The sequence below is a fragment of the Mirounga angustirostris genome, unplaced genomic scaffold (genome assembly GCF_029215605.1).
Source record: "Mirounga angustirostris isolate CCGP_5_RB_7025 unplaced genomic scaffold, mMirAng1.0.hap1 SCAF_2, whole genome shotgun sequence".
In the NCBI taxonomy this organism is placed as follows: Eukaryota; Metazoa; Chordata; class Mammalia; order Carnivora; family Phocidae; genus Mirounga; species Mirounga angustirostris.
Window position 1 is genome coordinate 71280545 of NW_026991710.1, and position 20292 is coordinate 71300836.

At 40.5% G+C, this 20292-nt stretch overlaps 2 protein-coding genes across 10 annotated transcripts in view; one reads left to right on the forward strand and one right to left on the reverse strand.

Moving 5' to 3' along the window:
• Positions 1-20292, forward strand: part of HERC3 (HECT and RLD domain containing E3 ubiquitin protein ligase 3) — a 128711-nt gene that overhangs the window by 95447 nt on the left and 12972 nt on the right. For 8 of the 9 annotated variants that reach the window (XM_064584788.1, XM_064584792.1, XM_045880764.3 and 5 more), the window contains 3 exons: positions 452-618; positions 3097-3163; positions 3653-3735. In XM_064584788.1, the coding sequence (XP_064440858.1) occupies positions 452-618; positions 3097-3163; positions 3653-3735 (317 nt within the window). Of the gene's footprint in view, positions 1-451; positions 619-3096; positions 3164-3652; positions 3736-6187; positions 6412-20292 lie in introns of all 9 variants that reach the window. The other variant, XR_010409467.1, reaches the window with a different exon arrangement.
• On the reverse strand, positions 10644-12649 carry NAP1L5 (nucleosome assembly protein 1 like 5). Its single transcript, XM_045880771.3, has one exon. It carries the CDS (start codon positions 12546-12548, stop codon positions 11958-11960), a length of 591 nt encoding a protein of 196 aa, XP_045736727.1. The 5' UTR covers positions 12549-12649; the 3' UTR covers positions 10644-11957.

Below are 20292 nucleotides of genomic sequence, written 5' to 3' on the forward strand. Positions count from 1 at the left end.
TCAAAAATGTAGCCATTAGCCACATGTAGGTATTTAAATCTAAATTTTAGTTAGTTAAAATTAAATAATGTTTAAGATTTCTTTCCAAAGTTGTGCTAGCCACATTTCAGGTGCTCAGTAGGTGTAGCTAGTGGCTGGGTGATGGCACAGCATAGAATAGACTGTTCTCATCAGAGCAGAAAGTCCTGTTGGGCAGCGTTGCTCTAGAAGATGATATGCTCTTCTCTGTGTTGCTAGATGAGCTGTAAATGCTTAGCTTTGTCTAGGTTGCAGTTTTTGGTGGTGTTGCAGGGTGTCTCTCTGCTTCAGAAGGGAACTGAGTATTAATGAGGTCTTTATTCTTCTATACTGAAAATATTCTGAGGTAAATGGCAGTGTTTTGAGGGCTGCAAGCAGTGCATTCCTTTTTTTTTTTTTTTTTTTTTAACACGTTTGCATACATACTGAAAAGTGTTTTGTAGAGCACAACTGGTTTCACTTGATTGGCATAACCTGTGGACTAGCCATCTACAACTCCACTGTGGTCGACCTCCACTTCCCATTGGCTCTCTACAAGAAGTTACTGAACGTGAAGCCTGGCTTGGAAGACCTGAAGGAGCTCTCACCCACTGAAGGAAGGTACAAAGCTAAAAGATGGGGACTGCTCTGGCTGCCTGTGGCACAGGGATTAAAGGTGGAAAATACCACATGGACAAGCTTGAGTTTATCAAAGCATATGGCCAGACTCTTTATTTATTTATTTTTTTAAGATTTTATTTATTTATTTGACAGAGAGAGACAGCGAGAGAGGGAACACAAGCAGGGGGAGTGGGAGAGGGAGAAGCAGGCTTCCTCTCGAGCAGGGAGCCCGATGCGGGGCTCGATCCCAGGACCCTGGGACCATGACCAGAGCCGAAGGCAGACGCTTAATGACTGGGCCACCCAGGCACCCCCATATGGCTAGACTCTTAAGATGCAGATGCACTGCTACTTGCTTGAGGCATGGCCTATGGCAGAGGGGGCCAAGGAAAAGGGAGGTCATGGTTGTCCAGGGCTACAAAATAATCTCACCCTTCCTTATCCTGAACAAAAATAAAGGGTGGAGACTTGTCATGGTCCAGAAATAGAGAGAAAGTACTGAAAAGGGAGTATTTAAAAAAACTTTGATTGAGCTATAATTCACATACCATACAGTCCACCTACTTGAAGTATACAATTCAGTGACTTCTAGTATATTCAGAGTTGTGTAGCTATCACCACAATTTTAGAAGATTTTTATTGCCCGAAAAAGAAACCTGGTCCTCCTTAGTTGTCATCCCCAGTTTCCTCTCCCCAAAGCCCTAGACACCAGCTAATCTGCTTTCTGTCTGTGTAGACTTGCCTCATATAAATGGAATCATGCAACATGTGGTCCTTTGTGTCTGGCTTCTTTGACGCAGCGTGTTTTCAGGGTTCAGCCATGTTGAAACGTGTCAGTATTGAATTTCTTTTTCTTGCCAAATAATAATCCATTGAATGGATATGTATGACATTTTGTTCATCCATTCGTTAGTTGATAGTTGATGGGAATTGGTGTTGTTCCCACTTTTAAGTTGGCATGGATAATGCTACCATGGACATTCTTATACAAGTTTTTGTGTGGATGTAAGTTTTCATTCCTCTTGAGTGTATACCTAGGAGTGGGATTGCTGGGGCCATCTGGTGGCTCTGTGTTTAGTCTTTTGAGGAATTGCCACACTGTTTTCCAGAGTAGTGGAGCCATATTTTTATGTTATTCTCTTTCTGGCTCTTAGAACCCCTTTGATTCTGACTTTTTCTGCCTTAATTTAGGTAGCATAAGATCAGATATATAAAAAACACCATATCCTTGGATTTCTGTAGACAGTATAATCCTTTTGGCTTCAACGGAAGGAACAGCCCTTTTTATGGAGAAAGAGTACCAATTTTAAGATGGAGATAGGGAAATGGTCATTTCTAATGTCCCCTCTGGAAGTGAGACTGCCACACCACCTGTGTAGGACACCAACACTGAGAAACCATAAAGGATGGGAGGGGTGGGGACACAGAGAGAGGAAGAGAACATTTAGAACGCATATTGAAAAAGAGTGGAGGAGACCCTGGCAGGGTTAATTTTGGGTTAACTGAAGAAGGCTAGAGAGTGGTTGAAGTGTGTGCGATTTACTTTGCCAGCCAGCTGGCTGAGGATATAGTTGAAGTAATGATTTTGGGTGGTTAACTGGTAGTGGATTTAAATTCCATGCTAAGAATTTTCTTCCTGGGCAACCCTTGATGGAACTGGACTCAGAGCTCACTTAAAAAGTGTGAATGAAGTCTGGTTACAAGAATATATTCTCTTGAAAGCTAGGATATGACCATTGTTGGTATAAACATATTCTTGTTTTAAGAGTACATGTTTGTGTTCTTTAGTATGGCAGGTAATAGAGTCACTTTACAGAGCCCCTTGGATTAACGAGAAGCCAATTAAGATTCCTAGGTGGATGAGGTGACTTTGTGGCTTTCTTATGATGGAAGGATTATTCTAATACATGTGGATGAAGACATTCTATAGGGCCACTATAGTACCATGTCCTCGTATTTGACTTCCACAGTCCTTTAACCACAGTTAAAGGAACACAGATGTGTCAGACATAAATCTATCTGATTTTCTTCATAAATCTAGTAAGATTTCTCAGTGGGAAAAGAGAATAATTAATGAATGTCTTACAGGTCTACTGCCATTCTTTTTTTTTTTTTTTTTTTTTAAGATTTTTTGTATTTATTTTAGAGTGGGGGTGGAGAGAGCAGGGGAGGGGAGCAGAGGGAGAGGGACAAGCAGACTCTGCGCTGAGCGTGGAGCCTGGTGTGGGCTTGTTCTCACGACCCTGAGATCACGACTTGAGCCGAAACCAAGTGTTGGATGCTTAACCGACTAAGCCACCCAGGTGTCCCTGCCATATTTCTTTTTAAGGTATAAACACAATTTTCTGTCAGTCTGGATTTACATTTATCCTAGAATCTTTTAGTTTTTCCTTGCAAGGATTCTGGTTGTATGACTGAGGTGGAAACACTATTACAGTGTCTAATTTGCCTCTTTTCCTTTCTCTATTCTGTCATTAGGAGTCTTCAAGAACTTTTAGATTACCCTGGGGAAGATATTGAGGATACTTTCTGCCTCAATTTCACGGTAAGGATTTCCATAGTTTACGTCTGATTGTGACATTCCCTTTCATCATGTTCACAAGTCATAATGAACGTATAGTTGTTCTCCGAATCGAAGAATAAATTCAGGGTCTTCTCTGAACAAATTTTATTTTAGTTATAGTGTCTTGATTCTTAAAGGAGTTAAGTAAAGATGTTGAATAAATGAATGATTCATCTGTGAACTTAAAATTACTGAAACATTAGTCCTCTTTATTCTTGATACATAGATTTCTAGAGTTCATACCGTTTTCTCTTTGACTGCATATATATTGGCAATTGCATGTCTTAAAACACAGGATATCTTTTAAGATACTGATGTTTTCTGCATCAGGTTCTCTTTTCCCAAGAGTTTTCTGTGTAAGTAGTGATTAAGCTACATTTGTTCCTAAAGCTTCTCTCAGTCATGTGGATTCTAGAAAGATAAGTGGTAAACAGAATTGAAGCATCTCTTTTTTTTCCTCCTTAAATATAGATATGTCGAGAGAGCTATGGTGTGATTGAACAGAAGAAGCTGATACCTGGGGGGGACAAAGTAGCTGTGCGCAAGGATAACAGGTTAGTCCTGACCTTGGACCCTTGTGGATGTTGCTACTTTATTTCTCTGCCCTTTTACTTTTAAGACCAAGATTGAAGTTAAATCTTAATCCCTTCTGCAGAGGAGGCAAGGGTGAGAGAGCAAGAATTTGCAGATTGTAATTAATTTTTAATATTAGAGGAAGCACCAGGCCTAGGTTCAGGGGATAACTGTTGCAGATCTAGAAAAACACAGACCTCTCCTTGCATCCTTGCACATTTTTAAAGACAACTAGAAGACTGTGAGGTCTAATGTAACATTCAGTAACCTTCTTTTGTTATGTAAACCTTCCAGACTATCCAGGGAGCCTCAGCTTTGGGGAAAGTAAGTGCCCAACAAAAATGGCTTCAGATGATGAAATTACCTTAATTCTAGGAACCTAATATAGAGGCTAGTGTTGTGTCAAGTAGTGTTTCAATCAAGACTCAATAAGAATCTCTTGGAGCAAAAAAAAGAATCCCTTGGAGCTAAATATACTGTCTTTATCTGCAAAACATTGGTACTTTGTTCGCAGCAAATGATCTATTTATTTTTTTCAAATAAGAACAGGCTTATATATTCCCTACAGTCTGATAATGTTTTTAGAATTGGGAAATTTATGGCAGATCATAGAGTGGATTTTTTGGCCTAGAAGATTTCTCTTGTAGTTTTGATGATTGTTTTATCATGTATATATTGTACGTATCTGCCTTTAGTTCTCAAAGAATGTCTGAGCTTTTGCATCAAGTTTCAGACAAGATAACGTGTGCATCATTTTGTAGAAGCTAACAACGGGCTAGGCCTGTGGCCCGAGGAAGGGAACATTCAGAATGTCTTTATACTATGGTGAGTCATCGTAGAGCTCTGTGTGTTTGGTACACTGGGTTGGACGGTGATCCAGGGCAGGCGTAGGCCACTTGTGATGTAGTCTGCACTTGAGGCAGTTGTTGGGACTTACAACTCTTTCTTACTTTATAAAAGTACTACTTTTAGAGTACTTTTTGTCTCTGCTTTTTTTTTTTCTCTCTCTCTCTGGGTCTGAGTTTTTCTCTCTTCCTGTTTCTGCTTCTCCTTCCCTATCATGCTCACTGTCTCTCCTTATTCAATAGATATTTCTTTGAATCATCAATTGAATTGACTGAATAGTTGAGAGGTAAAGTGTTCAGGAATACTGAAATATAACACAGTCTCTTTAGGGTGTAAGCTCTTCTCATGTGCAGCCGTATTTCAAAAGTGAAGTAGGCTAAATTGGAGGGTTGAATCTGAAGAGTTCAGAGTTAGCAACTTGGACACATACACCCGGGAGGTCAGATATGGCCTAGAGCTAGGTTGCGAAACCTACTAACTATTGGATAACAGAAAGTATAGAGACAAAGACCACAGTAAAAGTGAAAGGTGCTCCATAGAGTGATGGCTAAATCTTAGTTGTTATTTCAGGGAGAGAACAGTGAGTGAGTGTGTGTGGGGTTTGGGTACTGGTTGAGGGGGCCTTGCTGGGAGAAGCTTCATTTGGAGGACCCACAATAGTTTAGCCTTGGGGGTTAGATTGTAGAAGTCTTTGGAAATTAGAGAATTTTAGACTTCATTCAGCAGGTAGTAAGAAGCCACTGTTGGTTTGTGAGCTAAGGAGTTACATGCTAGAAGTAGGTTCCTGGCAAATGTTGTTTTTTCCTCTTTTTTTCCTTCTCCACTGTTTATAAATCTGCTGCTGACACATACACACTCATGGACAATGCTTAACCCCAGGAGTGGTGCTCAGAATCAGTGTGGAAGAGCGTGCTTATGTTTAAAAGGCATGTTCCGGTCGCGGGGGGGACCTTGGGTGGCACGGTCAGTTGAGTGTCTGACTCTTGGTTTCAGCTTGGGTTGTGATCTCAGAGTTGTGAGATCGAGCCCTGTATCAGGCTCTGCGCTCAGCATGGAGTCTGCTCAAGTTTCTTTCTCCCTATCCCCCCTCTCCCCTGCTCTCCTGTGTGTGCTTTCTGTCTCTCTCCAATAAATAAATAAACCTTTAAAAAATATGTGGGCTCCTTTTCTCTTACTTTGCAGTTGTTTGCCGCTAATTGGCTTCAGGGCTGCTCCTACAACACATTTTCAATAAGGATGTTTTGATGACACACAGTTTCCTTAAAAGAAGGGCAATACGTAAATTCAAGAGAGTAAAGAGAAGGGAGCCCGCGTCATTCTTTTACTTGTATTATGAAGTCCCATTATTCTGTTACCATGACTTCTAAAAAGTAGCTTCAAAAGTCTTCAGGTCTTTGTACAATAGAGAGTGCTGTAGTTTTAAAAACTGCCAGGCAGAGGGTGGTGGACTCCTGTTTTGATTGCCAACACACTGTGTTTGGGATGATTGTGTGGAACAGCTGCTATCTCTGGTGAAGTTTATGTTTTGACTTTTCTGGGTCACTAGCACTCCTTGAGCACACAGTGAACTCATCCATGCTGTTTTAGGCGCTGTCGTACGTGCCTTTGTACTTGGGCCAGGAGGCAGACCTTCTTTCTGTCACACAGTTGCCTGTTGGAGAGACTTCTGAGAACCGAGTGTGGTTCCTGCCACATTGCTTAGTATCACTGTCACGGTGAAGGACAGCTAGAAAGACATGAGTGGATATCTCTTCTTTTTATTCTGTGCTGCGAAAGCAGAAATCTTCTCAACAAAGCATACTGAGATCCTGGTAAGAAATGTTGCATACAACTGTGAAAGATTAATCATTGCAGCTCTTTTTTCCTTTTGTCTAGTATATGTCATAATCTCATCACTGGGGGTTGGGGTCCTTTTTGGGTATTTCTTAGATGGGTCTAAGAAAACTGGACGAAAGAATGATAAGAATAATGCCTGCTGGATTTTAACTTGTAGGCAGTTGAATACACAGATACTGCTTAACAATAAGCAGTGTCTTAACAGTAAGGTATTTGTTGAGTTAGCAGTAAGGTATTTGCTGTCATCGCTGCCCTGGAGGAAAATGCCAGAAAGATACCAATTCTTTATCCGTAATTTATTATTATTTCATTTGGTCTTAAGATTGTATTCTATCCTTGGATAAGAGCTGCGGATAGTCAAATGAGTTCTAAGCATCCAAGTAAAAGAACATCCGTGGGTGATTGCTGGTGGCTGCATCATAGCCAAATCTTGCCACAGCTGGTGATCACATCTGGATAATGACTACTCATGGTTAAGGATTTCTCATACTCTGTAACATGGTGTTATTACCATTAATGAAAAATCCACATGTCATTCTAGATTCCCCCAAATTGACCTCAATTTAATATAGTCAAATTAAATACAATTGATGTCTTTTCCCATTTCTGCCACACTGAATTTCCGATCAGTGTCTTTAATTTTTAAATTAAGAAAGGGATGGGGAAAATAGTAAAAAGACCACCCAGTGAGGAATGCGAGGTTTAAAGTAAGTGCTCCAAAGGGCACCCAGATTCCGACAGTGAGAGCCTGAGGAAAAAATCCTACGTGACAGACATTTCCAGTTCCTTAAGATCTCCTGAAGTTAGGACTGCTAACAGACTTGAGTTGATCTCTTGAGATAATACAGGTGTAATCTTTAAGATCTACCTTGTATTTGCATTGGGCCGTTCTAGAAATAGCAGATAATTAAAATGCCAGTAACATTTCTTGAGTGCTTACATTTGTCTAAGTATTTCACATGTAATCCTCCCCGCTTTACGGATGCAGAAACTGGGGCACAGAGAGGCATAAGTTACTTGTTCAGGGTGACACAGCTAGAAATCTAGGATTCAAAGCCAGGCATTGTGAGTGAGATGAGAGCTTGTGCTCTGTGAACATCCACACACTGCCCCTTCAAGGCCAAGACCAGGACTTGAGTTTCTGTCCACAGCCCCCCTCCCCAACCCAGGAAGAGACATGAATTAGAAGTTTGCCGTTTTCCTTTCAGGCACACTGTGGAGTTTTTAAAAAACAAAGTTGGCATAGTTAAAAGTACACTATATATGTATAAAATTATATGTCTGAATTTTTAAACTTGGCTTAAGACAGTGCTTATATTTACCATGTTATTACAAAGCCCTCACGGACACCCTTAATAATGACTACACGGTCTGCCATGTGAATGTGTATGTTCTGCTTTCTCGCTTTGGGGTATTTGGCTTCTAAGTTCTTTTTTATTTTTCTCCCTTCTTCCTTCATTTTTAAGAAGACCTATCAAGCATCTTTTATGTCTAAAGCTTTGTTTGCCTTTAAAATTGCTTTTTAATAAGATCCCAAGGGTGAAATTGCATTAGTGTATATCATTTTGAATTGGTTATAGATGTTTTTGCTAAATTGATTCACTAATGAATTATATATCAATTTGCATATTATCATCAGTGTATGAGAGTACTTGTTTTACCTAATCCTTATAAACGCTGAGTATTCTCTTTAAAAAAAAGTAATAAATTCTATTGCATTTGTAAAATTTTGCATATCTTACACACCTAGGCTACTTTTCATATTCTGCACAGCTTTGATGCATTTTCCTGTGAATTAGTAGAAATGGACAGTATTGTGAATGTACTAAATGCCACTGAATTGTTCATTTAAATGGTTCATTTTATGTTATGTGAATTTCTTCTCAATAAAAAGTGTGTATATGTGTATGCACGTGCATATGTGTCTCTCTGTCTGCCTTGAGTGTGAACTCTCAGGCAGGGAGAACTGCTGTGTCATGCTTTGGCAGTGAGCGTCAGGATGCGACACTTTCCCTGCGTAATGCTCTGAGAGACTGAACTGAATGTGTAATGTGTGCTGCTTTTCTTCCTGCCAGTTATTGTGTGCATTGCTGACAAATTTGAGCATATAATGGATTAACACTGAGTGATAGTGTTTGACCCACCTTGAAGGCAGGGTATCCTGCTAGATGTTAACATGCAAGTTGTATGGCTGCCTGAGGAATTTCCTAATGAAATAAGTAGTGCAGGAAACAGAGGGTAAAGATCAACCCGGTTAGGAAACGGTGGAAACTGCCTGACATTGTGAAGGGCATCGTAAGCGTCCCTGTGTCCTGGGAAATGTGGCCAACAGTGGTGTGACTGGTAGCTAGAAAACCCTACCGCTCAAGTCTTGCCCTAAGTGGAAGGAAGACCGCTGGTCAGAGCACTCAGCTGGGAATGCATGTATTCCAGACCTCACCGGAGCCCTGGTCAACTTAGTGCTGCCCTCTCAGGATGTGTCTTTCTGCCCCAGACAGGGCTGTACTATTTCTTCTTTTTCAAGTAGTCTGCTGATGTCCTTTAGGTATTTCTGTACTGGGACTAAATGACTTTCATATGATTTGTGGGAACTCTTTATTAAGACTTTTAAACCCTTTGCCATTCATATTTATTGTAAATTGTATTCCCAGTTGTTTGCTTTTTGAAAATGTGGAGTGCTTGTGTTTAAATCTCTATAATGTATTAATTTCTGTGTTGTCATGTCTGTTGATTATTTCTTTTGGTCTCATATCACCAGTCTCAGCCTTCTCCTATCCAGTAATTGATAAATACATAATGTATTCTCTTCACTTAAAAAAATTTCGGGCAGGGTTGGGATGTCTGTAGTCTAAGGTAAAAATCTGATTGTTCCCATATTGCTAGTTTCCTTAGCTATTCTTACAGGTGAACATTAGATTAATTATATGCAGTTTGGGTTTTGATTTGAAGTGTGATAAATTAAAAGTTAATTTGGGAAGAATTGACACTTTTGTGGTATTCAGTCTTCCCATCCAAAGACCTGTTTTACATTTCTTTCTGATTTTGTTTTTCCTTTTCACATAGGTTACACATATTTTTTATTAGAGGTTTTTATAAATATTTTTCTTATTTCTATTATGAAAGTCTTTCCATGTGTTTTGATCATTATTGGTACCTAGAAATAGCTAATGGTTTTTGTATATTTATCTGGCAACTGGTCAATTGCTTGAATTTATGCAATATTAATAATTTTCAGTTGATTCTCTTGGGTTTTCTATATATAATTATATACCTGCAAAAAAATTTTTCCCCAATAATTGCACTCCTTATTTCATTCATTTTTGCTTTTTTACTAGATGGACCTAGAATATTAAAGGAGTCTCCTAGAGATAAGAAATAAATACTAAATTTTATTAGTTTTTGCTTCTATTAGGATAATCCTATGATTAATCATTGACTTCTTAGATAATATGTTATTTTGATTTTCTCTTTCGGTTGCCTGGCCGTAAGGATGATTATTATTATATTAAGGTTTAACTCTACTATTGCCAGTAGCAACAGGTCAGAGCTGCCTTCCAATCCTTAAGGTAAAGCAGCATAATTTCACTTGTGTAATTTTAACGCTTTAGAGAAATGGAAGAAAATGCATCTGAGTTTTTCATTTTTAAGGGGGGGGGGTCTTTAATTTTTAAATTATTTTGCTTCATTCAGGATGCCCAGATGTAAAGTTTAGCCTTTTTTACATATGCATAATATCACATTAAAAGTCTTTTATCTCTTCTGGGAGGAAATTAAAACCTGATTTTATATTGAGGAAACCAAAATGAGATAGGTTATTGAATTTCCTGTTTCTAAATTAAAGGCCACATCTTCTCTGATGAGGAATGATAAACCTAAGAATATAATGATGTCTATTTTTTCCCCCTTTTGTACCTGGGGAGGGAAGGAGGATTGAATTTCCAATCAGTGTCTTCACCTTTCATGTAATAATAAAAAAATAAAGAAATAATAATAGCTGAAATTTCTTGAGCACTGAGTATGTGTCAGACACTATCCTACAGACTTTGTGTATTAACTGACTTATTCTCCATAATTGTGAGGAAGGGGCTGTTACTATCCCCTTTTATAGAAGGAGAAACTGAAACAGATCAACTGAATTGCCTAAGGTTCATTGCTTATAGGAGGCAGAGCTGGGATTTGATTGCAGGCAGGCAGAGTACTTGAGTCCTTTTGTTTTTTGAAAATACTGTTTTATTAACACTACAGTGGTAAACAACTTTATGCTTATGTTTCTTTATAGATCACTGAGTCACACAAAATTCAAAACCCACAAAGAAGCTAAGAGTTTTTACATTTAATGTGTCCTTCCTGAAAATCCTTAACTGTATTGTATATACAGTCTGTCCTCAAGCAGTAAAATTTGAATATGCACCATTTTTTATTTAATATGTCACATTTACATAGCAAAATAATGAAGGCACAGCTAATACAAGCAAACTGAAACCCTTCTACTTCTGAGCTGGGGGTGGGAACACACACTTGGATTGGTTCTTCAAGTATTTATTTTTTCCAAACATTAGCTTCATTGAAGAGTTCTGATAATTTTCACAGCTACATTCTAAAAGCTACATGACAAAAAAGACTTCACAAGGATCAAACTACGTAACACTGAATACACATGCTTTACGGGATTTGCTACATTCTACATCTTTTCAAGTAAATTAATATTTCTAGAATGCTAGGTAAAGGGATTTAATACTTAAACATTTGGGGTTTTTTTATACACCTTTGTAAATAGACACTACCAAGAAAACACATAAACATGAGACTGTAAATAACGAACACATATGTTGACAATATTATACAGGTTATACACCCTCCTTCTCAGAACCATGTTGCTTGTCTAAATTCAAACATTCAGAACATTCTTTAGAATCTGAAGTGGCAGTTTTCCAGGCCTCATTAAACAGTACTGTCATGATCTCCGTCACAGGCTTCCACGATTCCATCACTCTTCTCTGAAGTGTAAAGCTGATGTGTGGGTTACAAAAGCAAAGTCTTAAAAGATGAGATTCTTCTGGGTTCTGCTTTTTCTGCACTGGAAAATGTCCGGACTAAAGAAACTGAAGAATTAAGCATTGAGAACATGTTCAGTCTTGGTCTGGGTGTTCCGTGTGTAGTGTGATGACAGTGGAATGAATAGGTTTCAAAGTTACATTCTTTACTTCACATCTACTTGACACCCTTAATAAGCCTCAACTGCAGTCTGTGCAGAAGAGATCATGAAAAAAATCATTTTAAATTTAACTTGTTTTCTTCAACACCTTTTATTTATTGTGTTCAAAATGAAAAATTTGAAACGGACTGGCCAGGATCTGATTGCTTCATTTTAATATAATTTTAGGTAGGAATGTCAGAATTGATTCACATTGCATTTTGGTCCCAAACCTGAGCCTTATTTTTAAGTCCACCAATATTGAAAAAAAAAAAAAATAGGCATTTTGTTTTCGTCGTCATTCTCCTCTTCAGTCTCTGCCCCCGCTTATTTCTTGGCGTCATCAGACACCGCAGAGTGGGGACCCTCATCTTTGGCGGCCGCCGCCTCCGCAGCAGCCTCTGCCGCAGCTTCCTCCTCCTCCTCCTCCTCCTCTTCCCCCTCTTCCTCATCCTCGTACTCTTCCTCGTCGTCCTCCTCCTCCTCCCCCTCTAAGGTCCATGCACACCCCTCCATCTCACCGGTGAGCTCCTGGATCTTGGCAAGTAGGGGCTTATAGATGTCGTTATACTTTTTTTCCAGAGCCTGAAATTCCTTATCAAATTTGGCTTCAATCTTATCGCATCGCTTCTGCAGCTTTTTGAGGGCCAGGACTCGGCATTTCACCGAATTAGGCAGGCTCTCGATAAAGTCATTTTTAGGCTTTGGTGCGTTCTCTGCAGGGGTCTGGGGCTCCTCGGCCGTCTGACCAGCTGCGCTGTCGGAGTCACCAGCCGCGCTGTCAGAGTCTCCCCCCTGCGCACCGCCTTCCGCCATTACCTCCTCCGCCGCCGCGGCCGCCTCTGCTGCCGCCGCCGCCGCCGCCGCCGCCGCCGCCTGGCTTGGCTCCGCAGGCCCCTGGTTTTCCGAGTCAGCCATGTTACAGAAGAAGCTGCAGAGGTCTAGGGTGGCTCCCGCAGAGACCTGCACCCGAGCTGCACCGGGGAGATCTTGCGGATGCGGCAAGGGGCGGTGACGTCGGCCGCGGCAGTGACGTCGGCCGCGGCCCCGCCCTTTTATCGCCAGCCCTTGACTGGCCGTCTTCCATCAGCTGACGGCCTTGCCCCCCAGGCTGCGCCAGCCTCCCCCTGTTGCGACCCTGCCATCTCCCCAGCGCTGCCGCTGACGTCAAAAGCCATCTCTTAGATACCCTGCCCCCCACCCGCCCGCTTACCTGCCGCCCTGTAAAGCTGGGCTGGGAATGGCAGCAGGTGCCCAAGGCCCCTTTTTAGGAACTGCTTGGATGGCCTCAGCCTTTTTCAGTTTGCTCCTCTATCCCACTCAGGCCCTTCTGTACAACTGTCAGTGCATCTGTCTTGGTCTTTGTCTGCAGGACGCACAGCTGGCGTTGGCCCGGTATCGCTGCTTTACTCTTGTGGGGTCGGCTCTGATCACCTCTAAGATTCCTGCTAGTTCCTTTCCTAGAAGACAAAGGCATGGGAGAGCTGACTCTCTTGGACCGTTTTGGGGACCTGGGTGCATGTGTGCGGGGAGGGCCGTATGCCCACGCAACAGCCCCACTTGGTCATTCCTCGGGCTCGCGGCGTATGTATTGGTGGCAAGGTCTTTTAGCAAGGAGGACCTTGGGAGCAGTTTTGGAGCCATTTGGATCGGGAATCTCAGGGCCTTTGGTATTCTGGAGTGTGTTGTAGAAGTTCCCTCGGAATCTTGGGCCTGCAGGCAGGAATAAAGCTGGAGAAAGGCCGAAGAAAAGCAAGGCCTTGTAACGCCTGGGGCCCGGGGCGAGGGTTGCCGCGTCTTACCGTCTTATCCACGGTAAAGCATGTGTTAAGTACCGCTCTTCACTGGGGACACACAGACACGCCCGTGTGCTCACAGACGCTGTCCCCCAAGGCGCTCCACAGTTCAGCGTCTGCTTTGTGGTCTTGTTGGTGATTTGTATCTGAGAACATTAAAAAAAGGAGAGAAAGCTCCTCCTCTAAAAGCAAAGTGAGTAGTCATTTTACTCTCTTACCTTGCTTTTAAGACCCAACGATAGCTTCTTAAATAAGGATGAGGGCACATATTTTACGTATGGAAGAAGACAAATGATCCTTCCAGGGATTTCTTAGGAATGTTTTCAAATTCAGCATTATTGATTTAAATGTTTTCCTTTCACTATATTGGGACTTGCTGAAGCTCTTCCATCAAGCATATGAATGTTAGGAAATTACTTCCCAAAGTACATTTGGTGTTATCTTATGGTTTTTATGAATTAAATTAGTTAATATTATGTAAAGCACTTAGTGCTGACACATAGCAAGCACTTGATGTGTTTTAGTGTTTTTTTAATAAAATAATTGCATTCATTAATATGCAAAGATAACCTGCAATAATAGTCCCTTTTAAAAGGACATTTTTGGGGGCACCTGGGTGGCTCAGTTGGTTAAGCGACTGCCTTCGGCTCAGGTCATGATCCTGGAGTCCCAGGATCGAGTCCCGCATCGGGCTCCCTGCTTGGCAGGGAGTCTGCTGCTCCCTCTGACCCTCCTCCCTCTCATGCTCTCTGTCTCTCATTCTCTCTCTCTCAAATAAATAAATAAAATCTTAAATAAATAAATAAATAAATAAAAGGACATTTTTGTGCCCTTCCTCAAAGAAAGGAACAATTTACAGAAAACCCAATATAGTCCTATTAGCAAACATTCTAGGTTTTTTGTTCATGTATTTGTGATTCTTGTTGTCTATTTTACTTTCTTAATTCTGCTCCAGATAATTTACTTTCCCTTTTCTGTTACCATTTATAGTGACTGGGTTTTATTGTTAAGGCTGATATTTCAGTTTTAGCTCTGATGGAATTTAATGTGATAACACATCTATATTTAGTTGGGACACTATACATATTCTATATATCACCCATTGTTAGAAGGTGGAGAGACAGTAGAGTATCCCCCAAACTGAGAAGGCACTTTGAGATCAGCAGATGAAACAGACTACTCCAAACAGTTGACACAGAGTTTTATTCAGGATAATTTACTGATAGGGGAGACCAGGCAGAGGACAACCCATGGTAGTTACAGAGAGTTACTCTCTGCAAAATCCAGACCTTAGTGCCCAGATTCTATAGAATGAGGAGACACACAGAAGGGCATTGTAGTGAGATCGAAGGGTTCGCATATACCTCAAAGGGCTTGCATGCACCTAAGTGATAGCTAACCTTTAATTCGATCTTGTGATACCACCTGTATATCAGGAAGGGGAAAGACCATGTTAGCCATAACAGATTCATGGGAAGCCAAAGCGGGCCTACCCCATCTGGGCCTTGGTGGGGAATTCTAGGGTATGTATATTAATTTCCAAGGGGCCTGAAACATGTAGCCCCAAGAGTGGTCACTGAGCAAACATGAATAAGATGGAGTCCGTATTGTTAGCACTCCTAGCCCATATATTCCACTTATCATCTCTTGATGGTTACAGGTACCTTGAGGTTGGGAATGCTTTTGCACATTTTAAAGATAAGGAACTTAGAAGCAGAAAAATAAAATGAAATAAATATTTTGTTACTATATGTATTACTTGATTGGCAGAATCAGAGGCAGAAACCGGGCCTTCTAATGCCCTTTAGTGTAGAAGTTGTGACAGCCCAAATTTTATTAAAATCCATTTGACCTGTTTGACTTGCTTGAAACAAATAGGATATGTTCATCTTTCAGGATTTTTATGTTGCTGTCTTAAAAAAAATCTTAGGGCGCCTGGGTGGCTCAGTTGGTTAAGCGACTGCCTTCGGCTCAGGTCATGATCCCGGAGTCCCTGGATCGAGTCCCGCATCGGGCTCCCTGCTCGGCAGGGAGCCTGCTTCTCCCTCTGACCCTCCCCCCTCTCATGTGCTCTCTCTCATTCTCTCTCTCACAAATAAATAAATAAAATCTTAAAAAAAAATCTTAAAATTTAGTGTTATGCTAGATTACTTTTTTCAAAAAGTTCTGTTCTATTGAGATATAATTCACGTATAATAAATAGATATATCTTACTTTTAATAAAAATATAATTTAAGTATATTAATTGATGTGTAATAAAATTTACTTTGCTTTGGCAAATACAGTCATGTAAACACTATACCAATTGAGATATAGAACAGTAACATCATCCCAAAAAACCCCTTCACAGTCCTTCCCTTACTGTCAGCCCTGGTGATCACTGATCCATCTCTAAAATTGTTTTTTTTCCAGAATGTCCTATAAACAGAAGAATATGTGTGTGGACTTTTGAGTCTGGCCTTTTTCACTCAGCATAATGCGTTTGAGGTTCATCCATGATGTTGTGTATGTTAGTAGTTTGTTCCTTTGTATTACTGAGTAATATTCCCGTTGGGTTGTTTCTAATTTTTTGTGATTATAAAAAATGCTGCAGTGAACCTAAGTTTTTATTTCTCTTGGATACATACCTAGAAGTAGAACTGTTTGGTCATATGGTAAATGTATATTTAACTTTTTAAGAAAGTTCCACAATTTTCCAGAGTGACTATACCATTTTGTTTTCACACCAGCAATGTATGAGTTACAGTTACTCTACATCTTCAACAGCGTTTGGTATCATCGGGCTTTTCCCCCCAGTCTAATAGCTGTGTATGGTATCCTTAATGACTAAAGGTGTAGAGTGTCTTCCAATGTATGTATGTGTCATTCATAGATCTTCTTTGATGAAATGTCAGTTTATATCTTTTGCCCATTTTCTGAATTTTTTGTTTTCTTGTTTTTAAATGGTTTTATATATTCTAGATACAAGTCCTTGTGAAATACTTTCTTCCGGTCCTGGCTTGTCTTTTTCTTCAAAAAACAGAAATTTAAAATTTTGATAATTTCTTTTTCTTTTATGGATTGGGTTTTGGTGTCATGTTTAAGAGATCTTTGCCAAATCCAAGGCTATAAAGATTTGTTCCTGTATTTTATTTTCTTTCTTTTCTTTTTTAATTTAAATTCAGTTAACAATGTATTTTTAGTTTCAGAGGTAGAGTTCAGTGACTCATCAGTTGCATATAACACCCAGTGTTCACAACATCACGTGCCCTCATTAATGTCTATCACCCAGTTACCCCATCCCCCCACCTTCCTCCCCTCCAGCAACTCTCAGTTTCCTATGATTAAGAGTCTCTTATGGTTTGTCTCCCTCTCTGATTACATCTTGTTTTATTTTATTTTTCCCTCCCTTCCTCTGTGCTCCTCTGTTTTGTTTCTTAAATTCCACATATGAGTGAAATCATATGATAATTGTCTTTCTCTGATTAACTTATTTCGCTTAGGATAACACCCTCTAGTTCCATCTACGTCATTGCAAATGGTGAGATTTCATTTTCTTGATGGCTGAGTAATATTCCATTGTATATATATACCATATCTTCTTTATCCATCCATTTGTCGACGGACATATAGGCTCTTTCCATAGTTTGGCTATTGTGGACATTGCTGCTATAAACACTGGGTTCAGGTGCCTCTTCGGATCACTGCATTTGTATCTTCGGGCTATATACCTTGTATGGCAATTAAAGGGTTATAGGGTAGCTCTATTTTCAACATTTTGAGGAACCTCCATACTGTTTTCCAGAGTGGCTGCACCAGCTTGCATTCCCACCAACAGTGTAGGAGGGTTCCACTTTCTCCACATCCCCGCCAACATCTGTCATTTCCTGACTTGTTAATTTTAGCCATTCTGACTGGTGTGAGGTGGTATCTCATTGAGGTTTTGATTTGGATTTCCCTGATGCCAAGCGATGTTGAGTACTTTTTCATGTGTCTGTTGGCCATTTGGATGTCTTCTTTGCAGAAATGTCTGTTCATGTCTTCTGCTCATTTCTTGATTGGATTATTTGTTCTTGGGTGTTGAATTTGATAAGTTCTCTATAGATTTTGGATACTGGCCCTCTATCTGATAAAACATTTGCAAAAATCTTCTCCCCTTCTGTCAGTTGTCTTTTGGTTTTGTCAACTGTTTCCTTTGCTGTGCAAAAGCTTTTTATCTTGATGAAGTCCCAATAGTTCATTTGTGCTTTTGTTTCCCTTGCCTTTGGTGATGTGTCTAGCAAGAAGTTGCTTCATCCAAGGTCAAAGACGATTGCTGCCCGTGTTCTCCTCTAGGATTTTGATGGATTCCTGTCTCACATTTAGGTCTTTCATCCATTTTGAATTAATTTTGTGTGTGGTGTAAGAAAATGGTCCAGTTTCATTCTTCTGCATGTGGCTGTCCAATTTTCCCAACACCATTTGTTGAAGAGACTGTTTTCCATTGGATATTCCTTCCTGCTTTGTTGAAGATTAGTTGACCATAGAGTTGAGGGTCCAATTTATGTGCTCTCTATTCTGTTCCATTGATCTATGTGTCTGTTTTTGTGCCAGTACCATACTGTCTTGATGATTACAGCTTTGTAATAGAGCTTGAAGTCAGGCATTGTGATGCCACCAGCTTTGCTTTGCCTTTTTTTTTTTTAACATTCCTTTGGCTATTCGGGGTCTTTTCTGGTTCCATACAAATTTTAGGATTATTTGTTCCAGCTCTAAGAAAAATGGTGATGGTATTTTGACAGGGATTGCACTGATCCTATAGATTGCTCTGGGAAGCATAGACATTTTAACAATACTTGTTCTTTCAATCCATGAGCGTGGAACATTTTTCCGTTTCTTTGTGTCTTTCTCAGTTTCTTTCATGAGTGTTTTATAGTTTTCAGAGTACAGATGCTTTGCTTCTTTGGTTAGGTTTTTTTTTTTAAAGATTTTATTTATTTATTTGAGAGAGAGAATGAGAGACAGAGAGCATGAGAGGGAGGAGGGTCAGAGGGAGAAGCAGACTCCCTGCCGAGCAGAGAGCCCGATGCGGGACTCGATCCCAGGACTCCAGGATCATGACCTGAGCCGAAGGCAGTCGCTTAACCAACTGAGCCACCCAGGCGCCCCTGGTTAGGTTTATTTTTAGGTATCTTACGGTTTTTGGTGCAGTTGTAAATGGGGTCAATTCCTTAATTTTTTTTCTTCTGCCTCATTGTTAGTGTATAGAAATGCAGCTGATTTCTATGCATTGATTTTATATCCTGCCACTTCGCTGAATTCTGGATGAGTTCTAGCAATTTTGGGGTGGAGTCTTTTGGGTTTTCCACATAGAGTATCATGTCATCTGTGAAGAGTGACAGTTTGACTTCTTCTTTGCCGATTCGGATGCCTTTTATTTCTTTTTGTTGTCTGACTGCTGAGGCTAGGACTTCTAGTACTATGTTGAACAGCAGTGGTGATAGTGGACATCCCTGCCTGTAGTGTTCCTGGCCTTAGGGGGAAAGCTCTCAGTTTTTCCTTGTTGAGAATGATATTTGCTGTGGGATTTTCATATATGGCTTTTATTATATTGAGGTATGTTCCTTCTATCCCTACACTGTGCAGAGTTTTAATCAAGAAAGAGTGCTGTAATTGCACTACTGGGTATTTACCCCAAAGATGCAAAAGTAGGGATCCGAAGGGGTATGTGCACCCCGATGTTTATAGCAGCAATGTCCACAATAGCCAAACTGTGGAAAGAGCCAAGATGTCCATCGACAGATGAATGGATAAAGAAGATGTGGTATATATATACAATGGAATATTATGCAGCCATCAAAAGGAATGAGATCTTGCCATTTGCAATGATGTGGATGGAACTGGAGGGTATTATGTTGAGCGAAATAAGTCAATCAGAGAAAGACATGTATCATATGATCTCACTGATATGAGGAATTCTTAATTGCAGGAAACAAACTGAGGGTTGCTGGAGTGGGGGGTGGGGTGGGAGGGATGGGGTGACTGGGGATAGACACTGGGGAGGGTATGTGCTCTGGTAAGCGCTGTGAATTGTGCAAGACTATTGACTCTCAGATCTGTACCTCTGAAACAAATAATGCAATATATGTTAAGAAAAAAAAAAGAAGAAGAACAAGGTAGCAGGAGGGGAAGAATGATGCGGGGGAAATCGGAGGGGTAGACGAACCATGAGAGACGATGGATTCTGAAAAACAAACTGAGGGTTCTAGAGGGGAGGGGGGCGGGAGGATGGGTTAGCCTGGTGATGGGTATTAAAGAGGGCACATTCTGCATGGAGCACTGGGTGTTACGCACAAACAATGAATCATGGAACACTTCATCTAAAACTAATGATGTATGGGGATTAACATAAGAATAAAAAAAATAAAAAAATAAAAATGCAAAAAAAAAAGAGTGCTGTACTTTGTCAAATGCTTTTTCTGCATCTATTGAGAGGATCATATGGTTCTTTTTTTTAAAGATTTTATTTATTTGACAGAGAGAGACACAGCGAGAGAGGGAACACAAGCAGGGGGAGTGGGAGAGGGAGAAGCAGGCTTCCCTCTGAGCAGGGAGCCCGATGCAGGGCTCGATCCCAAGACCCTGGGAAAATGACCTGAGCCGAAGGCAGACACTTAACGACTGAGCCACCCAGGCGCCCCAGGATCATATGATTCTTGTCCTTTCTTTTATTAATGTGATGTGTCACATTGATTGATTTGTGAATGTCAACTACCCTTGCAGCCCAGGAATAAATTCCACTTGGTCATGGTGAATAATCTTTTTAATGTGCTGTTGGATCCTACTGGCTAGTATTTTGGTGAGATTTTTTGCATCCTTGTTCATGAGGGATATTGCTCTGTAATTCT

What these genes read in the sequence shown, in the direction of transcription:
- NAP1L5 (XM_045880771.3), bottom strand. Translation starts at nt 12,548, where the DNA reads ATGGCTGACTCGGAAAACCAGGGGCCTGCGGAGCCAAGCCAGGCGGCG.